At 41.8% G+C, this 23,712-nt stretch overlaps 2 protein-coding genes across 6 annotated transcripts in view; one reads left to right on the forward strand and one right to left on the reverse strand.

The window, feature by feature from the left end:
* Positions 1–393: 393 nt before the first annotated feature.
* On the forward strand, positions 394–1,797 carry nyx (nyctalopin; the record flags this gene model as incomplete). Its single annotated transcript, XM_030787556.1, has 1 exon — positions 394–1,797. A coding segment is annotated over one exon (1,404 nt), but the record flags the coding sequence as incomplete, so codon positions are not given.
* A 2,939-nt stretch (positions 1,798–4,736) lies between these two features.
* Positions 4,737–23,712, reverse strand: part of caska (calcium/calmodulin-dependent serine protein kinase a) — a 117,733-nt gene continuing 98,757 nt past the window's right edge. The window contains exons 13-26 of one of the 5 annotated variants that reach the window (XM_030785786.1): positions 21,283–21,330; positions 20,559–20,639; positions 18,142–18,330; positions 17,882–17,960; positions 16,963–17,048; positions 16,563–16,631; positions 14,449–14,484; positions 12,170–12,366; positions 11,945–12,060; positions 7,808–7,888; positions 7,196–7,276; positions 6,788–6,990; positions 6,523–6,606; positions 4,737–5,952 (exon numbers count right to left, since the gene is read on the reverse strand). In XM_030785786.1, the coding sequence (XP_030641646.1) occupies positions 5,776–5,952; positions 6,523–6,606; positions 6,788–6,990; positions 7,196–7,276; positions 7,808–7,888; positions 11,945–12,060; positions 12,170–12,366; positions 14,449–14,484; positions 16,563–16,631; positions 16,963–17,048; positions 17,882–17,960; positions 18,142–18,330; positions 20,559–20,639; positions 21,283–21,330 (1,527 nt within the window). In that variant the 3' untranslated portion in view covers positions 4,737–5,775. Of the gene's footprint in view, positions 5,953–6,522; positions 6,607–6,787; positions 6,991–7,195; positions 7,277–7,807; positions 7,889–11,944; positions 12,061–12,169; positions 12,367–14,448; positions 14,485–15,614; positions 15,684–16,562; positions 16,632–16,962; positions 17,049–17,881; positions 17,961–18,141; positions 18,331–20,558; positions 20,640–21,282; positions 21,331–23,712 lie in introns of all 5 variants that reach the window. The other 4 variants (XM_030785789.1, XM_030785787.1, XM_030785788.1 and 1 more) reach the window with 4 other exon arrangements.

Genomic DNA, 23,712 nt, shown 5'->3' on the forward strand with positions numbered 1-23,712 from the left:
TTGTACATTAAATTACTCCTCGTGTTCATGCTTGTGCTCCTTTCTTTTAATCTTCCAATCACTGGTGAGAGGAAAAGCAAAACTAATTTGCAAAGTGATTGCTTATGCCACCTGACTAGCTATTTCATTTCTCTATAATTACAACTGACCCCAAAACTCTCTTTTGAATAGTGTCATTTTTTTTTAAGGAGTTTTGATTACAGGCCCCTTTAAACTGTACCTAGATGAGCAGCTGTAATCACAATGTTGGGGCATGTTCAGTGCAAGTGCTGTGACTGATTTTTTTCAATTGCTTTGATACCTTCAGAGACATAATACTGCTCACATAATAAACTGCACTGGCCTGTATGTACGCGATTCAAAACTTACAATAAAACAAATGTATAACTATTTGTAACATTCCTCTGTCTCCCCCCAGTGTCTTTCCTCCTCCTCCCTCATGCCCTGGCTCTGTGGGCCTGCACACGTTCCTGTCCATCTCGATGTACCTGCACACAGGAGAAGAGCTGTAGTGTGTTGTGTGATCGCATCAACATGGCTGACCTGCCCAAAGAGTTCCCTTGTGAGGCCTCCTCTATCAATCTGGACAAGAATAATCTAAAATTCTTGTCCGAGCGGGCCTTTGGTACACTTCCCTCTCTCAAGTCACTCTCCCTTGACCACAACAACATCTCCTTCATCACACCAGGAGCATTCAAAGGGCTACCCAACTTGGTGGAACTCAAAATGGCCCATAATGAGTACATTCGTTACCTGCACACTCGCACCTTTACATCACTAAAACGCCTGGTTCGCCTGGATCTATCTGACTGCAACCTCTTCAGCATGCCTGATCGCATCTTCATCGAGCAGACGGCTCTCAAGGAGTTGCTGTGCTTCCAAAACAACTTCAGACGAGTGCCAGGTGCCATCCGGGGCATGGAAAATCTGACACACGTCTACCTGGAACGAAACAGGATCGAGGCAGTGGCCTACAACTCCCTGCTAGGCCTCACAAGCCTTAAGTATCTCAACCTCCAGGAGAATCGCATCAATGTGATCCATGACGAGGCCTTCAAGGACCTGCAGCAGCTGGAAAACTTCTACTTGAATGACAATCTGTTGGCAGAACTGCCTAAACAAGCATTCAAGGGCCTCAGTCGCCTCAAGATGCTAAATCTTGGAGGGAACTTGCTCACCAATGTCTCTAAGACGTGGTTCAGTGACCTGGTCGAGTTGGAAGTGCTCTACCTGGATCGAAACCAACTGTGCTTCATTGAAGAGGGTGCATTTGAGAACTTAACCAGCCTCATCACATTGCACTTAAACAGCAACAACCTAACAGCCCTGCCTTTCTCCGTCTTTCAGCCCATATACTTCATTGGCCGTCTCTATCTCTTCCGAAACCCCTGGGAATGCGACTGTAGCCTGGAGTGGTTAAAGGAATGGATGGAGAACTATAAACTGGTGAGGGATATTCCATGTGCATCCCCATCCTCAGTGGCTGGTCTGGATCTTAGTGAGGTGGTCTATGCCCGTCTTAATGGCACCTGTGTGGATCCAGCCGAGCTAAACTTGACTACAGCATTACCTGACAACCCAACTACTGAGAATAAGTTTAATATCCTCATCTCCAAGCTGCTGCAGCAAGAACTGAAGGAAGATTTGGTTAATTCCACTGAGAGTTTTCGGAATGGTACCCTACTGGACCCTGCCGAGAGCCAGGTGTCTGGGGGCTATAATGGATTCAGTACTGGCCGAGCCTTGCTAGTGCTTCTGTCTATGTACCTTATCCAAGCTGAAACAGGACCTCACTGAAAGGATATTATGCCTCTGCAATGTCTGAAAGACACTACAAAAATGAAAATTCAGTTTTTCAGCAAAAGGATCAGAAAATATTTGGATTGAAAGCTTGCGCTGAAAAGTGAGATTCTGCTGTTCTGACGGGATATTTGCATGTCTTAAGGAAGGAACAAAGAGCTGACAAATGCAATCATTTTCAGGAGCGTTTTCTCAAGAATATAACTCTTATCTGTACTGAATCGAAAAGTAATCTTCTGAATAGTACAGGTAAAATGGATAGTTTAAGGTTACAGCCAAATAAGGGCACTTTGCCATGTGGTTCAAATGAAAATGGGGGATCTTGCCAATATACAGTAATTTTAGTTATTGATTATTCATAAACATTAAGTATTAGAACATTTTTACCAGTGAAGGAAAAGCAGCGGTTTGTATGCACTTTTGTATGAAGAGAAACATTCGATTTTTGTCAAGGCCATGAGTTCTTTTCATTCTCCTGTAAAGAGACTATGACTCAGATGTTGAAAACATGAGTACAGCTCAACACATGCTCTATGTTGCATAATTTCATGTCATTTATGAATAGGTGTAGATCTGGATTAAGTTTATTCCTGTTTCAGTCCTCCTACCAGATGGGCTAACCTTTGTTTTATTTCATTCAACTCTGTAAATTTAGATTTTCTAGCTTTAATAAATGTAGTAATCTTCTTACAACATACGGTTTATCTGGACTGGGCAGTGTAAGCTCCTCCATATCGTAAGCAAATGGAATGGGTTTATCTTTTTCCTATTTACACACACTTACTGTGCTGAAGATGAAGTACGCCTGTGGCAGAGGATTTCATTAGAGTGATGTCATCCTCCAATGCATTACATTTAATTTTGTACTTATAAACACAATGTTCAACGTGACATTTTTTACGTAGCATATTTTTGTATATACTAATAGAGATACAGAATTCATTTTTTGGGAATGTGTACTACTTGGTTGGTGGTTGGTTCCTGGTGTTACAAATGAAATTGTTTAGTGCTGTGGAAACTGCCATAAAGATTTAACAAGGGAAGCTTCTGAAACAAAGCAAATGTTGCTGAATCACTTGATTGATTTCCACTTAAGTAGTTCAAAAGTGATCTTTTTACCTGCCCGAGGCGCGGACCTTGCAACATAGAACCCTAGTTAATCTGTTTGCCAAGGCTATTAAACTTGCAGTGTAGGATTAAGTCAGAGCATGTGTCTGACTCGGGACTGAACTGCCCTAGTCACACTGTAGCAATTAAATCATACTCCCATTTAAAACACTGTACATCCACTTAATACAGTGTGCTAAAGACTGCAGTCTACCGCATACGCAGAAATATTTCCTTGATAGGTAAATGCAAGGTCTCATTCAACTGTACGAGCCTCGCGCAAAGATGCTTTCACAGGAAAGGTTCAGCAATGCCATCATACATTTTTGTTTATAAATTGAGTTTGTTGCACGTATATATACATATATATATATGTGTGTGTGTGTGTGTGTGTGTGTGTTTGTGACATTAGAGAAATGTCAGCAGAGAGGTGTGCCTGTCTGACTCATTGTGGAATGTATGTGTTGCAAAACCATCTACAAAAATTTCCCAGTGAAATCCATCAATTCAGCAGGCTTGGCGCGGGTGTTGCTTTTGGCAGTAATACTGAGAGAGTGAGGCTAACTTAAAAAGCAGTATGGTATCGCGTTGAGAGACAATGCTAGAGTCAGACAGGGCAAAGGACTCTCTAACCAATTACAGCTGTGTGTGGGGTTGTTCTAGGTAAAGAGCGGATAGACCATGGGAAGAGCAGTGATCAAGCTTTGACTTGTGTAGCTTGGGGAACAGGGAACAATACTTTGTTAATTCTGCTCCAGCATATAATTGTGTGTCCTGAAAAAAAGATTTGGCTGCTTTACTACTAACAGACATGTTGGCATTTCCTTTATGTTATTTACTTAACAAAATCAAACTCTCTTCTCTGTTTATGACGGTCACCAAAACCAGGTCTAACACAGCTGTTTCAACTCTCCACTGTTCCTTGCCATGGCCAGGAAGGTCTGGTCTTGACTAAGTTTCTCTTGTGGAGTATTTGTGGCTTGTATGCATGTAGTAATTGGCTGACTTGCAGTTACACCAAACCCCTTGTAGGGCAAGGGCATAGGCATGTCTGATCCACTGGTCCCCCTCGCTGCCTAACTTGCCAACGCGGATATTCCATAGTTGACCTTTAGGGCAATAGTCTGTGTCAGCTGACAGAGCTAGACCCTGTTGGAACCACACATATTCTGCACACCAGCATACAGCAATGGATGGCCTCTATCTATGTACACACATCAAACACACACACATACTCACTCTCTCTCTCTCTCTCTCTCTCTCAAACACACACACACACACACACACACACACACACAAATTCAAGCAAAATCTAACAAACACTTTCTGCCTATCATATGCATCCCCATCTTTAATACACACATTCACACACCTGGGCACAGTTCCCAACTGCTCTCATTACTTAGACAGGAGGCAGGATGTGACCCACCACAGCTGCAGTGGAAAAATAGAAAAAAAGATGAGAGGAAAGGAGGGGGAGGAGAGGAGAAATATTTCCATCCATTTCAGATCTGCCAGCTGCAAAAAAGCAGCCCTGCAGAAGAGCTTAAACAGTACTCCCAGATAACAGAGGAGACAGAGAGAATTCAGTTCAGACACGTCATTTTTTTTTCCCCCCAACACATGAAAGGAAATATATTTTAAAAAACTGTTCAAACTGAAGAGCTGCTTGGTCATCAGCTGAGGAATTTACACAGGGCAGTTTGAAGTAAACAGTTTGTCTTATACAGAGTTATTCAGACGCACAAACCCAAGTCTGCATTGTAATGTAGTTCACGTTGAAAAACATGTATATGTATGCATGTGTAGTCATCTTTTGAAATGATTACACATAGAAAAAAATCAGTATTATTTTCCTTTTGATTCAACTTAATTAAAACATTAATACTCTTTTAGGACACAGTTCTGAAATGGATCCAGACTTTTTCTTTTTTTCCCCCACTGATCTCGACAACAAGTTAAATTGAGACAATTTACGAACACATCTCACAACATGGCTGGTAAAAATCAGTTGTTTAGAAAGTCACCCGGAACACAAGGGATGTGCATAGGTACCTTTTTTTTTCCTTCTCTAATCACTCTACTGGCGTCCCTTGGTTTGAATGGTTTTGTCCAAACAAATGGAATGTTCTCTCCTGAAGATTACAGTAGCTTGACAATGCTAACATTGACAACATGTTAGCTTGCAGATGTTCTCATGCACAAAGACCTCATTCATATCTCTAAAACATTGCTGTACCTCTTTAGAGAGACAATATCTGTGCCCAACACTATCCTGTTGACTAATCTGTTAAAACAGTGGAACAATGATAGAAACCATTAAAAAAAGAGGACATTTACATTGTTTTCCATCACATTACATTATCCACTGCAGTGGTGGTGAAATGTTATGTGTAACAGTTGATAGTGGGATTGAATAAATAAGATGAAAAAGGATGAGCTAAGGACACGCTGCTGTAGTACTGTTGTGCTTTTGCTCTGTCTACAAAGTAGTACCAGTGCAGGCAGCATCTGTAAAGCACTGAAACTATTTCTCAATACAAACAACAACAAAAATCTCACTCATGTCAGGGCATAAGATACTGTTTCTTTAAAATCAAAGTCTACAAAATGTTGCATCCTACTTTAGCTATAAGATGACAATATTCACTTTTTTTTTTTTTTTAAAGAGAACACCAAATACGACTGGTCTGTAAGGGGCCAAGACTGCACTGACTGAAAGTCATGTACACTGAGGTTGGTGAGTGTCACAAGTGCTTCTTCATCCGGGTAATGATGATGCTTTTTGCAGAGATGTCTTGCACAGAGAGTAGGGGAGAGAGAGATCCCTTGAGAGGACTGGCGTGTGGGTGTGTGCGAGTGTGTATGCTAGTAGACCCAGGACACAGGCACCCACTGGGCTGTGGTGCGCACCAGGTCAATGGCCTCCTCCAGGTGTCGGATGGTCTCGTCGATCTCGTTGTTGATAATGGTCTGGTCAAAGTAGTGTGCATACGTCTTCTGTAAGATCTCAGACTCTTTCTGCAGACGCTGCAGTGACTCATCCTGCGCAGAGAGGGAGAGGAAGAGAAATCAAACAGGGAAAGACGATGTGAGTGAGTGTGTGTCCTATAGGGAGAAACATCAATGCAACAAGGCAAAAATGAGTGCATAAGCTAACAGTGTAAGGTCTTTCAAAATATACTGTTACTCCCCATGACCTGACAGGAGATAAGGGAACTGGGAGAGAGGGTGAAATGTAGATTAGGACAAACAGGGGTGAAGGATAGCAACCAAAGATGGCTGATTGTAAGGCAGAACATCTCGGCACCGGGACCAGGACTGTAAGGGCCTTGACTGACTTAATATCATACTTACAGGCAGCTTCCTGCACCATTTGGGAAGCTGAGTGCAGTGAGAGGGAACGCAAGAGAAATGAAAAACACAAGCCAACACACATGCAACATGCAAACATGAATGAAAAAAAGTATAAATCAGTGTAACTGAAAGAGAAGGCAAAAGGAAGAAAGAAAATCAAGAAGGAAAATTGGAAAATGAAAATCACGAAAGCCCAAAACCCAGTCTTTCAACTCTATGTGTGGTCAATCTGCATGTGAGTATAACATACAATCTCACCTCATTCATTCCAGGGGTGATGGTTGGTGCAGCAATGAAAACCACATATGGAGCAAACTCTGCAGTTCGCAGAACTTTCAGGGCCTGAGAGCACGCACATATAAAAGCACTGAGTCACTCCCTTTGATCCCTTTTACAAAACTCAATTACATTAATCCATTTAGAAAATAACAGATGTAGAAAGACTGCACTATTCAGATTCACCATATTCTACACATATACAGACACACACACACACAAAAGTATGCTCAGTTAACTCAACTACCTGTGGCTCAACATCCAGTATGGATATAAGTCCCTGTTCGTGGATCTTGCGGATTGTCTCCAGCCGCGTGCCGTACATGGCGTCTTCGTGGCTTCCGTACTCCAGGTATTCGTTGTTGGAGATGTCCTGCATCATTTGGTCGTGTGATACAAAGTAGTAATTCTTACCGTTCTCTTCGTCTTTCTTTGGAGGTCTGGTTGTGTCTGTGAGCAAAGATACAAACTTCATGTAAGAATATAGAGATGAACAAAAATAATACATAAACCATTATGTATACCCTAATCATTCTACACTGAAGAAGCAGGCCGTCGGTACAGTATGTTCTTTCAGGAGTTGGTAATATGAATGTAATATATCATTTCCTTAAAACTGGCCCTCTGTGTGTTCTTGAGACAGCAGATGTCTTACGTGGAATGGGATAAGCAAATCTGTCTGGGTGCTTGGTGATGAGTGTGTTCTTGATGTGTCTTCTGCCAACGCCATGGGCACCTGGGGAGAACACATAGCAGTGGGGGTGTCTGTTAAATCTCCAGTTCAGTGTGCTCTACTGACCAGCTTCACTCTCAACAGGCTTACTCACCATACAAAACTAATGTTTTTCTCTGAACAGGCGCACTCACCCAACTAAACTACTGTTTTTCTTTGAACAGGCGCACTCACCCAACTAAACTAGTGTTCTTCTCTGAACAGGCTTACTCACCCAACTAAACTAGTGTTTTTCTCTGAACAGGCTTAGTCACCATACAAAACTAATGTTTTTCTCTGAACAGGCACACTCACCCAACTAAACTAGTGTTTTTCTCTGAACAGGCTTAGTCATCATACAAAACTAATGTTTTTCTCTGAACAGGCTTACTCACCCAACAAAACTAGTGTTTTTCTCGGAACAGGCTTACTCACCCAACTAAACTACTGTTTTTCTCTCAACAGGCTTACTCACAATACAAAACTAATGTTTTTCTCGGAACAGGCTTACTCACCCAACTAAACTACTGTTTTTCTCGGAACAGGCTTACTCACCCAACAAAACTAGTGTTTTTCTCTGGAAGGCTTGCAATTTCACTACTTCCTCGTACGTGACAAGATCTAGTTGGTCAAATACTGAAAAAAAAAAACCCCAGAGGGGCACAGATTAAGAATGAGATTTACGCTCACATAATCTTGACACATGAAAATAAAAGAGACAATAGGTGATGCAGATATTAAGTGATATAAATTAGAGCTGGAATGCCTTAATCAGGCTCAAGATATTAAGCTTTCCTTTTTAGATATACAGTAGAAGGTATTTTTCCTCTAAACCCATAATCCAATAAGACAAAGGGAAAGGAATTTCGGCAATTTGGTCCAAACAGAGTGAAAACTTAGTAAGAGCCGACGTGTCCCTGTGTCTGCTGTGCTTATGTAATGTTAGAGGACTGACAGACACACAGGCTGGTGTGTTTTGATCCTGATCCTGCTGCCCGGTGACACTGGATCCCCCCCTGCACCAGACCAGCTTCAGCTATCACTGCAGTCATTTAAAGAGCAGGGCCCCGGCCCAGGCTGAGGAGGCAGGACTAACACGCAGCATAAGGACTGCTAGTGATTAGCAGAGTCAGGGACCTCCATCAAATAGCACTGAGGCCATTAAACTGCAGTAAGAGCTGCTCTCTCTTACATTGGCCCTTATGCTGACATTCTCAAGGAGGCCTCCTGCTTTTAATAAGACATGAGCTAATAACAAATATGAAAGGTAAACATGAGAAAATAGAGTTCACTTGATGACATAAAAGTATGACTCATGTTTCAGTCTGACAGAAGAGAAAGAAAAACAGGTACATGAACAGATGTAAGATGGACAGAACACTGTTTACATAATGTAGACGAGTGAGACTGTTATAGGTATATGTATGTGCGTGTGTGTGTGTGCGTGCGTGTCTGTGCACTAGGACTGAACTGTCTGTGCTGACCTTGCAGAGACTATGGTTGGCGAGTTGACTAGAGTGTGAAACGTGAACCTGCCATCTGTGTTGTAGCCATATGACATCCAATCCTCGGTGAACCCTTCTCTCACTCTCTCTGAATAGATGCCTTAAATGATTCATGCTCTCCTTTCACATAGCCTTGTGGGTATGTCAGAGTGTGTTCTGGAGGATGCTTAGTGCTTTAGCCTCTAAATGCTAAAAAAGTAACATGCTACAGAACTTAAAAACACTCAAACAGCTGATAATCGTCATGCTGAAGGGAAAAAAACCCTGCACTTAGATACATTGTTGTTCTTTTGCTATAAATAACACACAAAGTGAAACTGAGGTTGTAAATAAAACAAAAGCAATGGAAAGATGTAAACATATGATTTGAAGTAAATGTCACCCCGTGTTACTTACATGCATAGAAGCCATTGGTAGGGAGAAAGCATGAAAAATGGACAGTGGGGAGGGTCATTGAGTTATGACTCAGTACAACACATCAGTTAACAAAGAGAAAGCACACAGTCAAAGCTCTGACACAACATTTTATATTGCAAATCGCACAAAAAAAATCAACTCATGTAAACTAAGCCCAAACACTGCAGGAGAAGTGAGGATGCTCAATACCAAAGCATTTTTAAAACAGGTGAGAAGCTAGAACTATAACAGATCTACTGATAGATACACAGTTCTTTCACATCATAATGCTTTTAGTAACTGTACATGTCGGAATAATGATGCGAAGAGCATACAGTAAATAAACAAAATTTTGTGACAGCGTGCAATCTGCATTTGAATACTGAAAAGATTTACTACACATTAGTACACTGAAACACAGCAGTATGACTGATTACATATGCAAATTTCTGTATTTATCTATGTATTTATTATACTGCAGGTATAATGAAAGCATGCATTTATTATGACTTTACAACAAATATTGTAATTGTGATAAATAAAATATAATAAATATACTAATTGAAGGATGAAATTTGTGATTTTCTGGCTCTAAGGGATGCTCAATTTTAAAGAGAACAAAAAAACAAACTAACCAAGTGTTCCCCTCTATGAACAATCCTTTAAAGGAGAGAGGCCCATAGTGGCCTATCTACGTAGCCCATGGAGGCTTACGCAGCACAAAAGGCAAGCAGAAACAGATCCGGCAGCACAACGTGTCCCCGTACACATGCTTAGACACACAGTCCTGGGGTAAACCCCCCAAAACCTGGGCCTTGAGTGAAGGACTCAGAACCGTCCCAGCATATCATTACCAGCCTGCTCAACTTTCCAATGGTACATGACACCAGTGCACAGCTGGGTCAGTGCAGGTGCACTTAACACGTCCAAAAACCTTTACACAGTTAAATAACAAAGGAGGAATTTCACCTAATGACAAAAAAGAACATAATACCCTGAACTGTCTCTGTCTCCCTGGGTTCTCAGGGTTTGTCTCTAATCAGATCCAGTAAAGTGGGACATTGGGCTCAGAAAGGATTAGTGCTGATCTGCGGTTCAGCGCGCCACTGGAAAAGGGGGCTGTGCTCGTCACAGTCTAATTGCCCCTCCCTGGAAATACAGTGTGTGAATAAGGCCTCAGGCACATGTAGTGGACACCAGGGTGTGAGCAGCTAGAGCTCTCCACTGACACCCATTTAAGGGACACTGTTGCACTGACACTGATCTCCTAAGGGAGTTAACCCACACTTCAGATAAGCCTAAAAACATTATTGGAAAGATCTGATTATAAATCTCATGTCTATGCTCAGATGTGTGATGGGGATGGTGAACGAAGAGAAGTTTCTGATAAGAAACTGAAGCAATAGATATCTAAGACTCAGCTGCCACGGCTAATAGCCAATTATGACTTTTTTTTTCCTCAAGACTGGAGGAAAATAAACAGAGACTTAGAGAGCTTCAGGAAACTGGTTTAACAAGTGAATACAAGATTCCTTTCTGAGGTGAGAAGTACAAAGCCAAAGCAGAGAACTGTCTGTCCTCTATCTAACCCAATTTATCAATGTCCTCAACAATATGGAACGGATTCATTTCACTCTGTTAAGGATATTGCAACACAGAGCTTTTCTTTAAAAATCAGGCTGGGGACTATCAGTAAGCATGTGTCTCTGAGCAGGTCAAGGATTCAGATTAGGGTGCAGACCAATGTTATAATTACTGGCTGTGTACACTAAGAGCAGAGATGGTTCACTTTTCCAGTGAGCTGGGTGACACCTGAGCCCTCATGGTCTCTGTCCCCAACACAAATGTGACTGTCTGGCTGCTCACAGAGTACTTTTCCCTGAGGTGTGGTAAAACATCATGTTTTGAGACACTGTGTAGTACACACTCAGACAGGTGTTAGGATTAGCTCTAAGTAGCTGACTTTCCATTATGGTAAGCCATGCAGGCATACGAGCACACACATATTAACTGCTGACTCCAGTGGTCTGCAGTTTGCTCCACTGAAAGAGTCTGAGGTCAATAGTTAGATACTGTGTTCTTTGGCCACCTGGCCACAAGCAGGTCTAACTGCTATTTGTGGAAGTGCTGCAGTAAGATCTGTGGGTCATGTGAGCTGTGTGATTAAGGTCCCTATTACCTGCCCCTACCCCTGCACCCCTTCTCTGCTTACACGTGCTCTCTATGTTTTACCATCTGGGCAGTTGCTGCTCATTGTCTGAGATGTCAAACAAGCAGACTGTTCAGGCTGCTGACAGCTGAGTGTCGGGGCACTCGAAGAATAAAAGAAAATATCAACAGTGCTTTAATGAAAGGAAAGGAAGACTCCTCTTCTGAGATATATTTGTGCACTCGGGCCGAAAATGCAAAGTCTAGTGTCTGGGTTTTGTTTCTATGGAAACGTCTCAGCTTAAACTTAATAGGTATTTGTTGTGTGGTCTGCGTTAAAAGGAACACGTGTGCACCGTACATTCCCTGGCTGTCAGCCCAGCTGTGAAGAGAGTAGTACAGAACACAAAGCTATGCTGCATATCACCTTTTAAGTGGCCACTGCTCCAAGTTTAGAGTAGTGCTGGTAAATCAGAAAACACAGGATGTAACACAGCTTAATTTTCTCTTATGTGCTGCATGTGACAAGTTGGCTTTAACTCTACCAGAGTTTTAAAGAGAATAATCTACGTAGGTGCATTTGTGTAATAAACACTGCAGGCTTAACAGTGAAAGGACGTGAAACGGAGGGATGACAACTTACCTGCATTGTGCTTTGCTAAGTATTTGTCTTTGTACTGCTTCTTCTTTTTGCCAAACCATGTACAGCTGGCTTGCTGTTCCTGCTTCGTTTTCTCCATTGCTATACAGGCTACCCGCCTTAAAGTTTGAAAGAGAAGAAAAATATATGAATAATACATGTTTACATACTTTTATACAGGGTGGTGCACGTGTGAGCTCCAAATCTCTTTGTGTATACTCCTCTCACCACTCCTGCAGCTCTGGGGAGGGGATGAGCCCTGCTGTGCCATTCTTAGTGTTCTCCAGCTTCCCCTGCCACCAGTTGTGGTCATCCTTGTTGATGATCTGGATGATGTCACCCACCCGAAAACGAATGCCCGCCTCTTTGCATGGGATGAGGTCATCCTTCGATGGGTCGTATTCAAACTGTGCCCGCACAAATATCTGTGGAACAAGACAAAGGATCAGGGACACACTGTATTTTAAGCAGTTAGCGCAACTGAGGGCAGAGGTTAGAGAGAATGACTAAGAGGTGCATAGGGACAGAGAGGGAGGGTGAGAGGGAAGAGAGGAGGGGAAAGGAAACAGAGGCAGAAGAGAATGTGGAAGGAAATAACAAAGAGAGAGTGGAAAAGTCTAATTTTCAACAGCAAAGAGGGAGATGGAACTGGTCCTATTGGTTGTGATATGAATCTTGCTCCTCCGACGATACGTACTGTCAGACAGGGGGTTTATGCAGGTAGACAGCGTCGCTTAAGTGCGTGAACAACCGTGTTTTTGTGTGTGTGTGCATTTGAACAGCGTAGAGAAGCCCTAAATGTCTCAAGGGAGCTAGAGCAGAGCACGACCTGAACTGTTACTATGGCAGGGGCCTATTTAAAGCGTCAATGAAGAGCAGTGTGTGTGTTATTGAATAACAAAACCAAATTAATGCAGCTGAGTGGTTTGAGACTGCACAACTATGTATACTTCAACAATATACTTCAGAATAATAACGTAAGAGGGGGATTTTTAATAAGAGCATTGACTTTCAGGATTATGTAACACTGGTTATAGCCAAGGGTGAGGGTTCATCCTGGGAATCTTACCTTAACTGACATTTTATCCTTGACTGTAGGTCTGGAGATCTAGGATGTGAGAGCATTACATACATCATGCAGTAAAATAACTGAATAATACTTAATGTTGAATGGGGGGGGGCCGGTCAGATGAAGAGAGGTGTGTGATAATGCTACATTAATGTCTGAAAAGGTTAAAAAGAAGGGAGTAAATAAACTTGGTGTTTATGTGAGTGTTGTAAAATTTGTCACAAATGTTATTCCACAGAGCACCAGTGCTAATTGATATGGTATCAAACATTTAAGTGATGCAGCTGGTTGGCTGATCATGCGTAATATGCCCATTCCAGATGGGGCTGTGTGGGGAAATGGCCCCATCTGCTGATCTGTTACCCAATACTTTCTGTGTCCAGCTAAATTTCAACTACCTGACTATGGTGGCAACACCATGTCATAAGACAGGTTTTTGACAACAATCAAGGCAAGTACTCTGCAGATTTTGACTACAGTGACTAAAGTAAAGATAAGGGAAAAAAAAAAAAAAAGTATTGCAATCAACTACACCGATTAGGTTTTAATGTGCTACTGTTAGTCTATAGACTATCACATGCAAACTACTATTAGAGTGATAAGTCAGTCATCTGAGATGTGTGTTAGATGTGAGAACAGCGTCCGACTAATGGGCAGCACACTGCAACCCCTTTGTATCAGCTGCCTTTTATAGCTAAACTGCCATCTTCAGGTCAATTACTGTTATCTGAAAACATTTTTTCAATGGCATCATTCAAGAGGGCCAATTCAGCTTTGCATTTTACACAAGATTATGCCTAAAGAATGAATGGAGGAGCCAGATGCCACTCTAGGGCAGTGCAGAGTGGGGATAGGGCTGGAGACACAAGCCATAAAGTAATGGGTCCATTCTTTAGCAAGAAAGAATAATAACCTGTGAGAACACTGATACCCAATTGCACAAAAATTCCACGTATAATTATGTGAAAGTCACCATTCTTCACACCTGCTTTTAGAGTAGAGTATCTAATCTTCATAAATATAATCTATGCTCCAAAGGTCTGCCTGAGGTTGCATTGGCTTAACTGATATATACAACAAGCAAGTAGTTGCAGTTTTAACACTGAAGGGATTACGTTGAATGAAAAGCAAATCCTACAGTATGTTCATCAGTCTGTTCCCTGAATGTTTAACCTACTATGTGAATTTAAGACCCCTGAATTCTTGCATCTGCTGACTTTCTTTAAGAATTGAGTTAATGAGAGGAGTATAAAGGGCTGTGTGTTAATACACTAGAGAGCTCATGTGTGCATGGATACACAAAACTCACACACAAGCAAACACAGGCAGGCACACACACACACACACACACACATATGCGGTGTTGCGTAGCTAATGTATGGAGGGGTAGCATGGTACAGCATATAAAGGATAAAGTGTGACATAGATTTCTGTTTACCTGACGTCCTTTTGGCTGCATGGTTGATGGCAAGTCCTGCAAAGTAAAACCCAGCAGTGACAGAAAGACTGACTTTTTAAAGAGCAGGGGACAGAGGCTTATCATAAGAAAAATGCTAACATTTAAAGAACAAACAAAGAAAAAGACAGCAAAACAAAGACACACTCATCCACAAGACTGTCACCCCTGTGGGTCATTTGATACTGTTAAGGAGAAGTTATATTTTCCAGGCAATTGTTCAGCCCATATTAGAGAAAGAAAAAAACTGAAAACCAAAGCAAACCAAACCAACCAACCAAACAAACAAACAAAAAAAAAACACGCCTGGCCTACTGTTGAAGCTAGTTCTTGGAACAGCAAAGCGAGAAGAAGCAATGAGAAAGCAAGCAGCTTCAGCATAATACTCTGTTCAAGCAGGTTCAACACCACTGTGACGTAGGCAAATGCCCTTTCAGTGGAGCAAACTAGAGGGTTCCACAGAAGTCAGATCCATGACCTAAGCAGATGCCACTGGACCCATTCAGGGCACTAATGCTATGTTAGTGTGAACCAAAACTTAACATACTTAACTGTCAGTTATAAGGTAAAACAGAGTTTCTGTTTTCTCGTTGTGGTTTGAATTTCATCTCAAGAGACCACACAGCATCAGCTAGCTACAATCACTGAAGATCACTGTCAAAATGTGACTTTTACAGTTCATGCGGGTGTTAAACCTGTCGTTATAGAGGTCCTTAATATAGAGTGGGTGTAGTGTGTGCCTTTGTTTCAGGGTCATATTCCTCAAGTCCGGTGTCTGCGGACAGGTATAGTCAGTCAGAGTGCATGGGTCATAGCAGCATGGGGCACACCAATTTGTAACTGAGATAGCGGAAACTAGACTGTGTTTTTTGTTGATATTTCAAAGATGAAGGTTAGGGTGTCGCACTTCATTTCTACAACATTCTGACACATTTGACATACAATATATAAAAAACAAACTTAAATGACTGTAAATCACAGGAGGACAAACTGAACTGATTACTGGAGATAGCAAAACGGAAAAAAGATACAACTGAGAAAAGGGGGGGTGTTTAGAGAAACCAAAAATACATAACCACGGACAACATCAGGGAGAGAGTACGGGGGGAGGGGTAGCTGGTCCATTGAGATAACTGTGGGGTTCTTACCAAGATAGAACTGTTAATGCTGGAATGGCCATTAGCAGGGGACTGTCTGGAGGTAGAAGGGGACTCTTTCTGGAATAAGACATAGAGGTCAGCCACAGACAGAGTACCGAGACAGAAAAGCATCTTGAAGTCTCACCACTACTTTGGGCCAAACACGACATCATAGGAAAACTGGTGGTCTGGCGTGAGACACCGGCAAAAACACAGGAATTCAGTAAACAAGAGGGATTTCTCTAGAAAGTTTGAACAAAACGAACATTTTATAAAACAGAACTTACAAAGAGTGGTGTAATTCAGAAATATGCATTGTGCTCTTTATTACAGGGGTTTACCACACTGGGGAGCTTGAGACGTATTTAACTCCATAGACAAGACAATGCTATAACCGTATCTACAATACAAAACAATAACACAGCCAGAAAACTAGCAGAGACTGAGGGACTAGAGCCATTAGATCTCTCCATTGGGGCATCATTTAAAAAGAAAAAGTGCTCCATATGAGGTAAACTCAACAAAGCTTGTGCAAAATGGAGAGTGAACATCTGAAGTGGAAAGAATGCAGCTCAACTTTTGCATACTGGTACATATCACAAGAGACAGTGTCTCTCTACTGTTGCATTGTTATCTTGTTTGCACTTTAAGATTTCAGAGAAATCTACTTCTGGTGATAGCTGGGGGGTTTGGATTCCGTTATCTTGGTTGTGAAATTGGTGTGCGGCGGCGTCTGACCCAGGCCAAGGGCCCGGTAGGACCAAGCCTTGGGGGGGGGAAAAGCATTAAACACGCAGCCATCAGGCAGGCAGTTAGTCACGCACACACAATCCACAGCAAACCAACCCCACCACATCAGGGAATAAACCACAACACTGCAGAGGAAGGGAGAGCAAGACCCCAGACAAGCAAGGCCCCAGGGAGTGAAGAGAGCGACAGGGCAGTGGAGGCCTTTACCTCACAGGACGGGGACTGTGTTCGATAGCTTGGCACGATCTTAAAGGTGATGCTTCCTCTCATTTCCCTCTGTGGAGAGACACAAAGATATCCCTTCATAGGTACATTTCTCTCAGACAGGTGCCAATACATTTTTAAGAAATCTTTAGCTTCCCTCAGGGACACAGGCAGTACTGAAACTCCTAATGCTAAAAAAAAGTGCAAAACCACACATCCTCACACACTACACACTGGAACCACACATTCACCATAGCTGCAAATAGTATGTCTCCTCACAATGAGTTGTATCCCGGTCATTACTGTCATGAGGCTGGGGCATCTGCTGTATATGTATTGTGTTATTTAAGGTGCTCTCTAATTTAAAACCGCATTTCACATTGGTCATGTGTTGGACACTCACAAGCATCTTCTGGAGCTGCTCCACAGTCTGGTTTGCTACGCTAATGCCATTGATTTCTCGGATCTCATCTCCAACATGTAACGTGCCTACAGCATGGAACAGAGACACATATGTATCCAAGGTCTCCTTGAGAGCTGAAGTTATAATTGTTATTAAAATACTTATAAGTTATTCAACAGAAGATGTGCTTAATTCGTACAAACAATCAAATTAGACTATCCAATTTAAACTGCAAAAAGGAAGTTACGGTATAACTTACATAAAACATTCAAGTTTACAAGCATTCTTGTGTCAGAAGTTATGCTTAATGAATTACAGTTGATGAAATGAATTATGCATTATGTCAGGACCCTTTACAGAAGTGCTTAGTGGAATACATCTGTTTTTGACATGCTTGTTGATGGTGTGTGTGTGTGTGTGAAGCCAATGCAGCACTGCTGCAATGTTAAAGGGGATTTGTGGCAGCCTGGAGTAGCAGTGAGTAATGTGGAACCAGCGATGACTGAGCCAGGCTCACAGACACGTGGAGATCAGTGGTTATGAGGGTGAGGTGATATGATATGAAGGCCAGGATGGACAGGCTCTAATTAGGGGTTGCTGTTGCTGGGTTTAATAAGGGCTCTGGGAAAAGGAAAGAGTTCCGTGCTAAGAGATCTGAGTGGGAGGCAGAGAATTTGGGGGATTTTCTTAAAAAAGGAACAGAGGTCCAGGTTGTGTGTGGTGAATTAATTGATGTTGTGAAGTCAGTTAACAGGAAAGAGTATATGCATGTTCCTGAACATAGAATGTTTATTTTTGTGAGGGAGAGGGGAAATGTGAAGTGATTGTTTGAGTCAAAGAATGTGTCTTTGTGATCTCAGTGCATTCATTGCTAGTACAAATGGTGCAAGGAGTGAGTAAGAGAGGGAGAGTCCTGTACCTTGTCTGTGGATCATGCCCCCATGCATTATTCTGGCTACAATACAGTGATTCACGTCATTCATCTTCAGCGTGATGCCCTGCAGCAAACCAGAGAAGACAGATCAGTTTGGACTAGTCTGTATGGACTGGAGCAAGTACAGTAATCTACAGTAATTGCAAAGCAAAATGACAAATTCACTCACATTGGGTCACAAGTCAGTGTATCCTTAAAAAGTATGTGCATTTGTACATTCTGTAAATGTGTATAGTCGTACATACCATGGGCTCGTCTGTGTTCTTTTGGAACTGCACAAGGCGGACTCGCGTGACGTTTTCCAGGTCCATGTCTCCGTTGGTGCTTTCAGGCGAGTCTCCATTTAAGTAGGGAGATGTGGGTGGGGGGGTAACTCTCAGAGCTTCATCACTATACACTTCATGTGCCACAACATCATGAGTCTGCAGTAATGCCTGAAAAACCAAGAGCATAGGCTATAAAACACATACATTAATACACACAATCAACATGAGTGAGTCATCGCCTTTACAGACAGACACAGCATTTAACATCATCAATGTGACAATGTAAGGACAGTAAATCATACATAAACACAGATGCCAAAGTGAATGTACGCAGAAAAGGCAAAACTGAGAGGCAACATGCATAAACACACACACACACAGACGGTGAAATGATATCTTTCTACTCCTTTGAATCAATATGTATCACAAAGGAAGCAAATTTCTCATTAAGTTCTAAACTGTCTCTGGGAAGAAAAAGAGCAGGCATAAAGATAACAATTTTTCTCATGCCACCCCTTTTCAACTATATCCATCTCTAATGAGTAGGACATGACTTCGCAAATGCAGTTCACTCTAATCCCTAGCCTCCCGACCCATACTGCTAACAGCAGTGTTTCAGCCTTCATTTCAATAAGAGCCCCGCTGACCACATGGCCTATCACATGACAGACAATCACACAGACTGTCAGACCACTTGTATAAAGCCAGTCAGGAAAAGCATGCAAAAAACAACAACAACAACCCTATCTTAGGAATTAACATTGAGAAATGCCAGACTAAACACAAACTGGAACAAAACATGCTATACATTCTCTCGCCACAAGGTGCTGCTATAACACTGTTCCAGATATAAAATAGCATTTAAAATTGGTAGCTTTTGTTTTTTGGTAGTGCATGGTAATAAAAATAATGCTTACTTTACAGTATTGGTTACAGGCCCTATTATCTACTCAGTTATGCCTTTTATATAAATGTAAGATACTCTATGTGTTGTAAGAGGACTATTTGACTGTCAGTAGCAACACACAATTTACTATAAAGTACTACAGAGTTTTAGAACTAGCTTTCCTCTTTTATTGCCCCAAAACATACAACATAAGAGCTGGACTTTCTAAGCAGACAGAACAGCTGGTGTTGTATCGCAATATGTACAAATATTTTCACACTGAACAAAGAAGCAAATGAACATTGGACTAACTGTGCTTTGCAAAAATAGGTATGAAGATAAATATGGTCTTTCACCGGCTTGACGGACAGATGAGAAATACTCCCCGAGATATTGAGTTGTCCTCTGACTGTGAGAGTGGTGTCAATGCCAGAGGGCAGGAATGCAGCTGCTTGTACCTGACGGTGCCTCCCTTCTCTTTCTCAACACTCTCCCTCTCGGTATGCCGAGGGCCTCCTCTTGCCTGACCAGGCGGACCCTTAGAAAGGGTGACATCACTCTGCGTGTGTTTTCACACACGCAAACTCCCTCTTTATCACAGCTTACCTCCACCGTCAAACTTCGCTCGTATCTCTCTTCTCCCTGCACTCTCATTCCACAGTCCCCATACAGGAACGTATTTTGTTTTCTTGTATACTTCAAAAGCACTGCAATTATCCCTGCATCCTGTAAAATTGTTTTAATTTTTCAATTTCTCCCATGCTCCTCTTAATCTCTACTCTCTCATAATTCTTCTCCAGATATCTCATTCTCTAATCATGCAAAGTCTATACTATCATCGACTGAAATTTCCGTTGATCCATTTCATGTCCCCCAGACCCCTTTAACTGTCACATCATGCTGACTCTGCAGCGAAGAGTGTTTAGCACAGTCACTCTTGAGCACCGTAACCCGTTCTTAAATTCTAGGACATGACGTTTTTAGGCAAACCGACAAACAGTGAGAGCAGAGCAAAGGGAAGGCCTAATTCCCATCCATCCACTGCCTCTCTGATAGAACAGCATCATTCCACTGATAAGAGCCTCAGGAATCTTCAATGAGTCAGAGAGATAGCATGCAGCTAATTGACTGGAGAAGAGGATTACACAAACTGACACAAGATTACGTAATTGCTTGAGGAGTCATTTGAGAGCACCAAATCCTAATGTCCTTTGTTTACAGATAAGGAAGAAGGCCCTCATTAAGACATCTCTTGAAAAGAACAGAACAGAAAAGAAAAGAAAAAAGAAAAGGAAAAAGCACCTCTATAAACCCACAGCCAGCTCTATTTACACTTCTTTGGGCTTTGTGTTATCTTTATATCTCAGTGTTGGCCTTTAAGTACGGCTGATAAAGTTTTGGAAGGGGGTTCACATAGAGAGAAAAATTCTCAAACCGCTGTAAGGAGTGTAATGCATGAGATGTGAGTTGTGTGGCTGGACAAAGATTGAGTTAGAGAGTTCTGACTCACCATGAAATGAGGTTGAGTGAGAATCCGTCTTAGCTCTTTAGCATCTGTGTTCTCTGGGTAGCAGGAAATCTCTTCTAACACCTGCAAGAAGAGAAGTGAGAAAGGTCAAGATTTCCCCCACTCGATAAAAAAAAGTGCAGTGCTATTTCGTTTCCAGTGTAACTACAATTTCTGTACAGGTGGATGAGATGTCATAACAAATCCATAATGGTACGCAGCTGACCAAGCCCAGATCTGACTGCTGAGACCTCACATGCCCTCAGACACATATATTCGTTCTGACATACCCACTGGAACCCTCCAGACCAATCAGCACAGCCGTCCAGGCTTATGCCTCCCATTCCAGTGGTGCAGGGGGGAGTCAGATTTGGCACACCACAGATATGTCACAACTCACTGCTGAATGTGTGGCTACGAGGGGGAAACCAGTGCAGAGTGCAGACTACACACTCTCACAGTGGGCTGCACTCTCCAGATAATCACCATAGATTAGTGAGTAGAGTGTTCACACTCTTGTCAAAAATGCCTCATCCTGAACTATCCTGCAGCATCCTTACAGTGGTACTGTAAGAACAGAACACTACATAGGCCTGCGGTTCTAACACTTCTTGAGTGTTTCATACAAAAATACCTAAATGCTTTAAAAGAAATGAAAGGATTAAAAAAAAAAAAAGAAAAAAAAAAGATACAGTATGAGAGTTTGGGAAAAATGTCTTCAGCTTACACAATCCAGGTGTTTCAAAGCCGTGCTTGCCACGTCTCCGCCGGAATTCTTTGCACAAGAGAGACATACACATGAGAGTTAGACATTTTACCTCCAACGTCCGTCCAGGAGGGTTCACAGGGTCAGAGGTTATTGGGGGGGGGGGGGCAGTGTTGAAGGTGAGATTCCACCACCTTGCAAAGTGTCAGTCAATCAGGGAGGATAAGAGAGGGATGATGGGTTAGTCTCAGCCAAGCTGGCCCCCAGGCAGAAAACGGAAGAAAATAAGGATAACCGTTTGGAAAGGATTATTTTTTAAAGCATTTCAGTATTGCCAGTGATCAGAGTCAAGAAGTGAAAGCAGGTTATTTAAAAAAAAAAAGTGGGGGGGGGGGGGGTTCTTTTCATCACCAGCAGGCCTGAGTGAAAGTTCTGATCTGCAGTGACAGAACAGAACACTAATTTTTCTGTGACCGCTGAGACTTTTTGATAGGCCTCTTAATGCAAAAAAAAGAAAAGAAAAAAAGCAAGAAAGGTCAACATGAGTGTAAACTTCGAAGAGTGTCTCTGTTACGCTGTGGTGACAGCTATTTAACTATAAAACAAGCATATCTCGTCAGGCACTTTGCCTGTTCAACTCACAGCAGAGATCATGTCATGCTACAGAACAGCATGCCACTATTCACATGAATTCTGAAGTGCAGTCCGACAGCATCTATGACAGGGCATATAAACTGTCACACTAAACCATTAGATAACCATTCTGCTCCTTCATATTCCTTAACAAACAATACACGGTGACACCACGATAGAAATGGGAGCTGGGGGCGGGGTGACTAACTACTTGCTCCACTCTTGTTGAAGTTGATTTCGACAGCTGAAATTACTTTAACCGCGAGCACAGAAAACACAAAAATCTGTATGAAAACATCATTTCCAGTACAACAGGTAAAATCTGTGATTCTGTGAAAACGGTAGCCTACACGGTTTTGGACACACACACGCAGAATTCACACATTACTAAGACAAAATTAATGCAACGTGCAAATCATGCTCTCTCCTCTCGATGATAAATCTAAGAGAAATCTCTCTTTTGAAGCAAAAAAAAAAAAAAAAGAACAACAACAAACAAACCAACATAAAAAAAGGAAAAAAAACCCAACATATTAAACATTTGCCAGACTACATAAATGTATTTTTTTATACTGAGTCACATGAACTTGACAGAAAGGTATTCCCTAGTTTAACAGAGTAACACCCATGTTCCTATTCATGGTTTTCATCTGAAGCTTTTTCTTTTCCCCTGAAACCACACAAACATTTCACACATGAGTCCTATGTTTGTACCACTTCCTTCCTTCATTATGAATGTTCTTTTCTTTCCCTTATATCTGCATTTCTTCTGGGGCCTGGCCCAAACACTCTTCTAATTCACCATGAACACAGGCATGTGCCTGGGTCACTGGGGGATTTCAAATGTCACTTTACGTGTTGCAAAAGTTCATAAAAGCTGGCTACAGTACAGTCCTCTGTTAAAGCAAACCATGGTGAACACAATAAAATCAAACAAATTGCTGCCATGTGCTGTTCTGTGAGGCGTATTCAAAAACAAACCAGAGTAATGACTGAGAGTAAACACATGAGAGTCCTCTGAGTCAAAGTACTTTTGAACAAATGTAAATGAAACTTTGTTCATGAGGAACTAAACACCAAAGCGTGTGAAAAGAACTGAACTTTGTGATAAGACTGAAAACTAGCCACAAATTTTGACATTGTTTCAGTTCAGAAACCTTTCTGGGAACATGATAAACAGCCTACTTTAAGCTATGAAGAATGTGTGGTTCTTTTTAACCTTGTCACTAAAAGAGAGATTCTGCCCTTATGACATTCCTTGCTCTCACAGATGTAATCCTTATAGAAGATTTGTATCACAAAATAAGAGCGCTAAAGCTTGTCAGATTTGTGTCATGGTAAAGGAGCCACATTATTTGTGTTGTGGCACAGCTTGATGAGTGAAGAGGTGAAGAGACCAGAGAGAGTGAGCAGCCCAAAGACAATTTTAGGATTAAGAGAAAGAGAAAGAGACTGGCAATAAACTAATGTCAGTTGTTCCATTCACTATAATTAAACTGATCAGAGAAATTTAGAGAAAAACAAAACTTGCATCTAACAGCACAGCACAGTAAGATGAACAAAAAGCATAATGAAGACCTTAGGAGAAATGGAAAGCCCTGGAATCTTCTAAATATTTTCAGTGCTGAAGTGAAAGCTACAAAAGTACAGGGTTACCAAAACACACATTACATATGTGAATGTTTATAAGATGTTAAGTGTCTACTCAGTCACACAGCTCCATGTTTAGTTCTGAATTATATTCTTACTTCATGCCCTATAGTGAAACTGAACTGGTTGTTAAATCTCTCACAGTAATCTCTCATTCTGGGTGGTGTA

This window comes from Chanos chanos, chromosome 10 (assembly GCF_902362185.1).
Source record: "Chanos chanos chromosome 10, fChaCha1.1, whole genome shotgun sequence".
In the NCBI taxonomy this organism is placed as follows: Eukaryota; Metazoa; Chordata; class Actinopteri; order Gonorynchiformes; family Chanidae; genus Chanos; species Chanos chanos.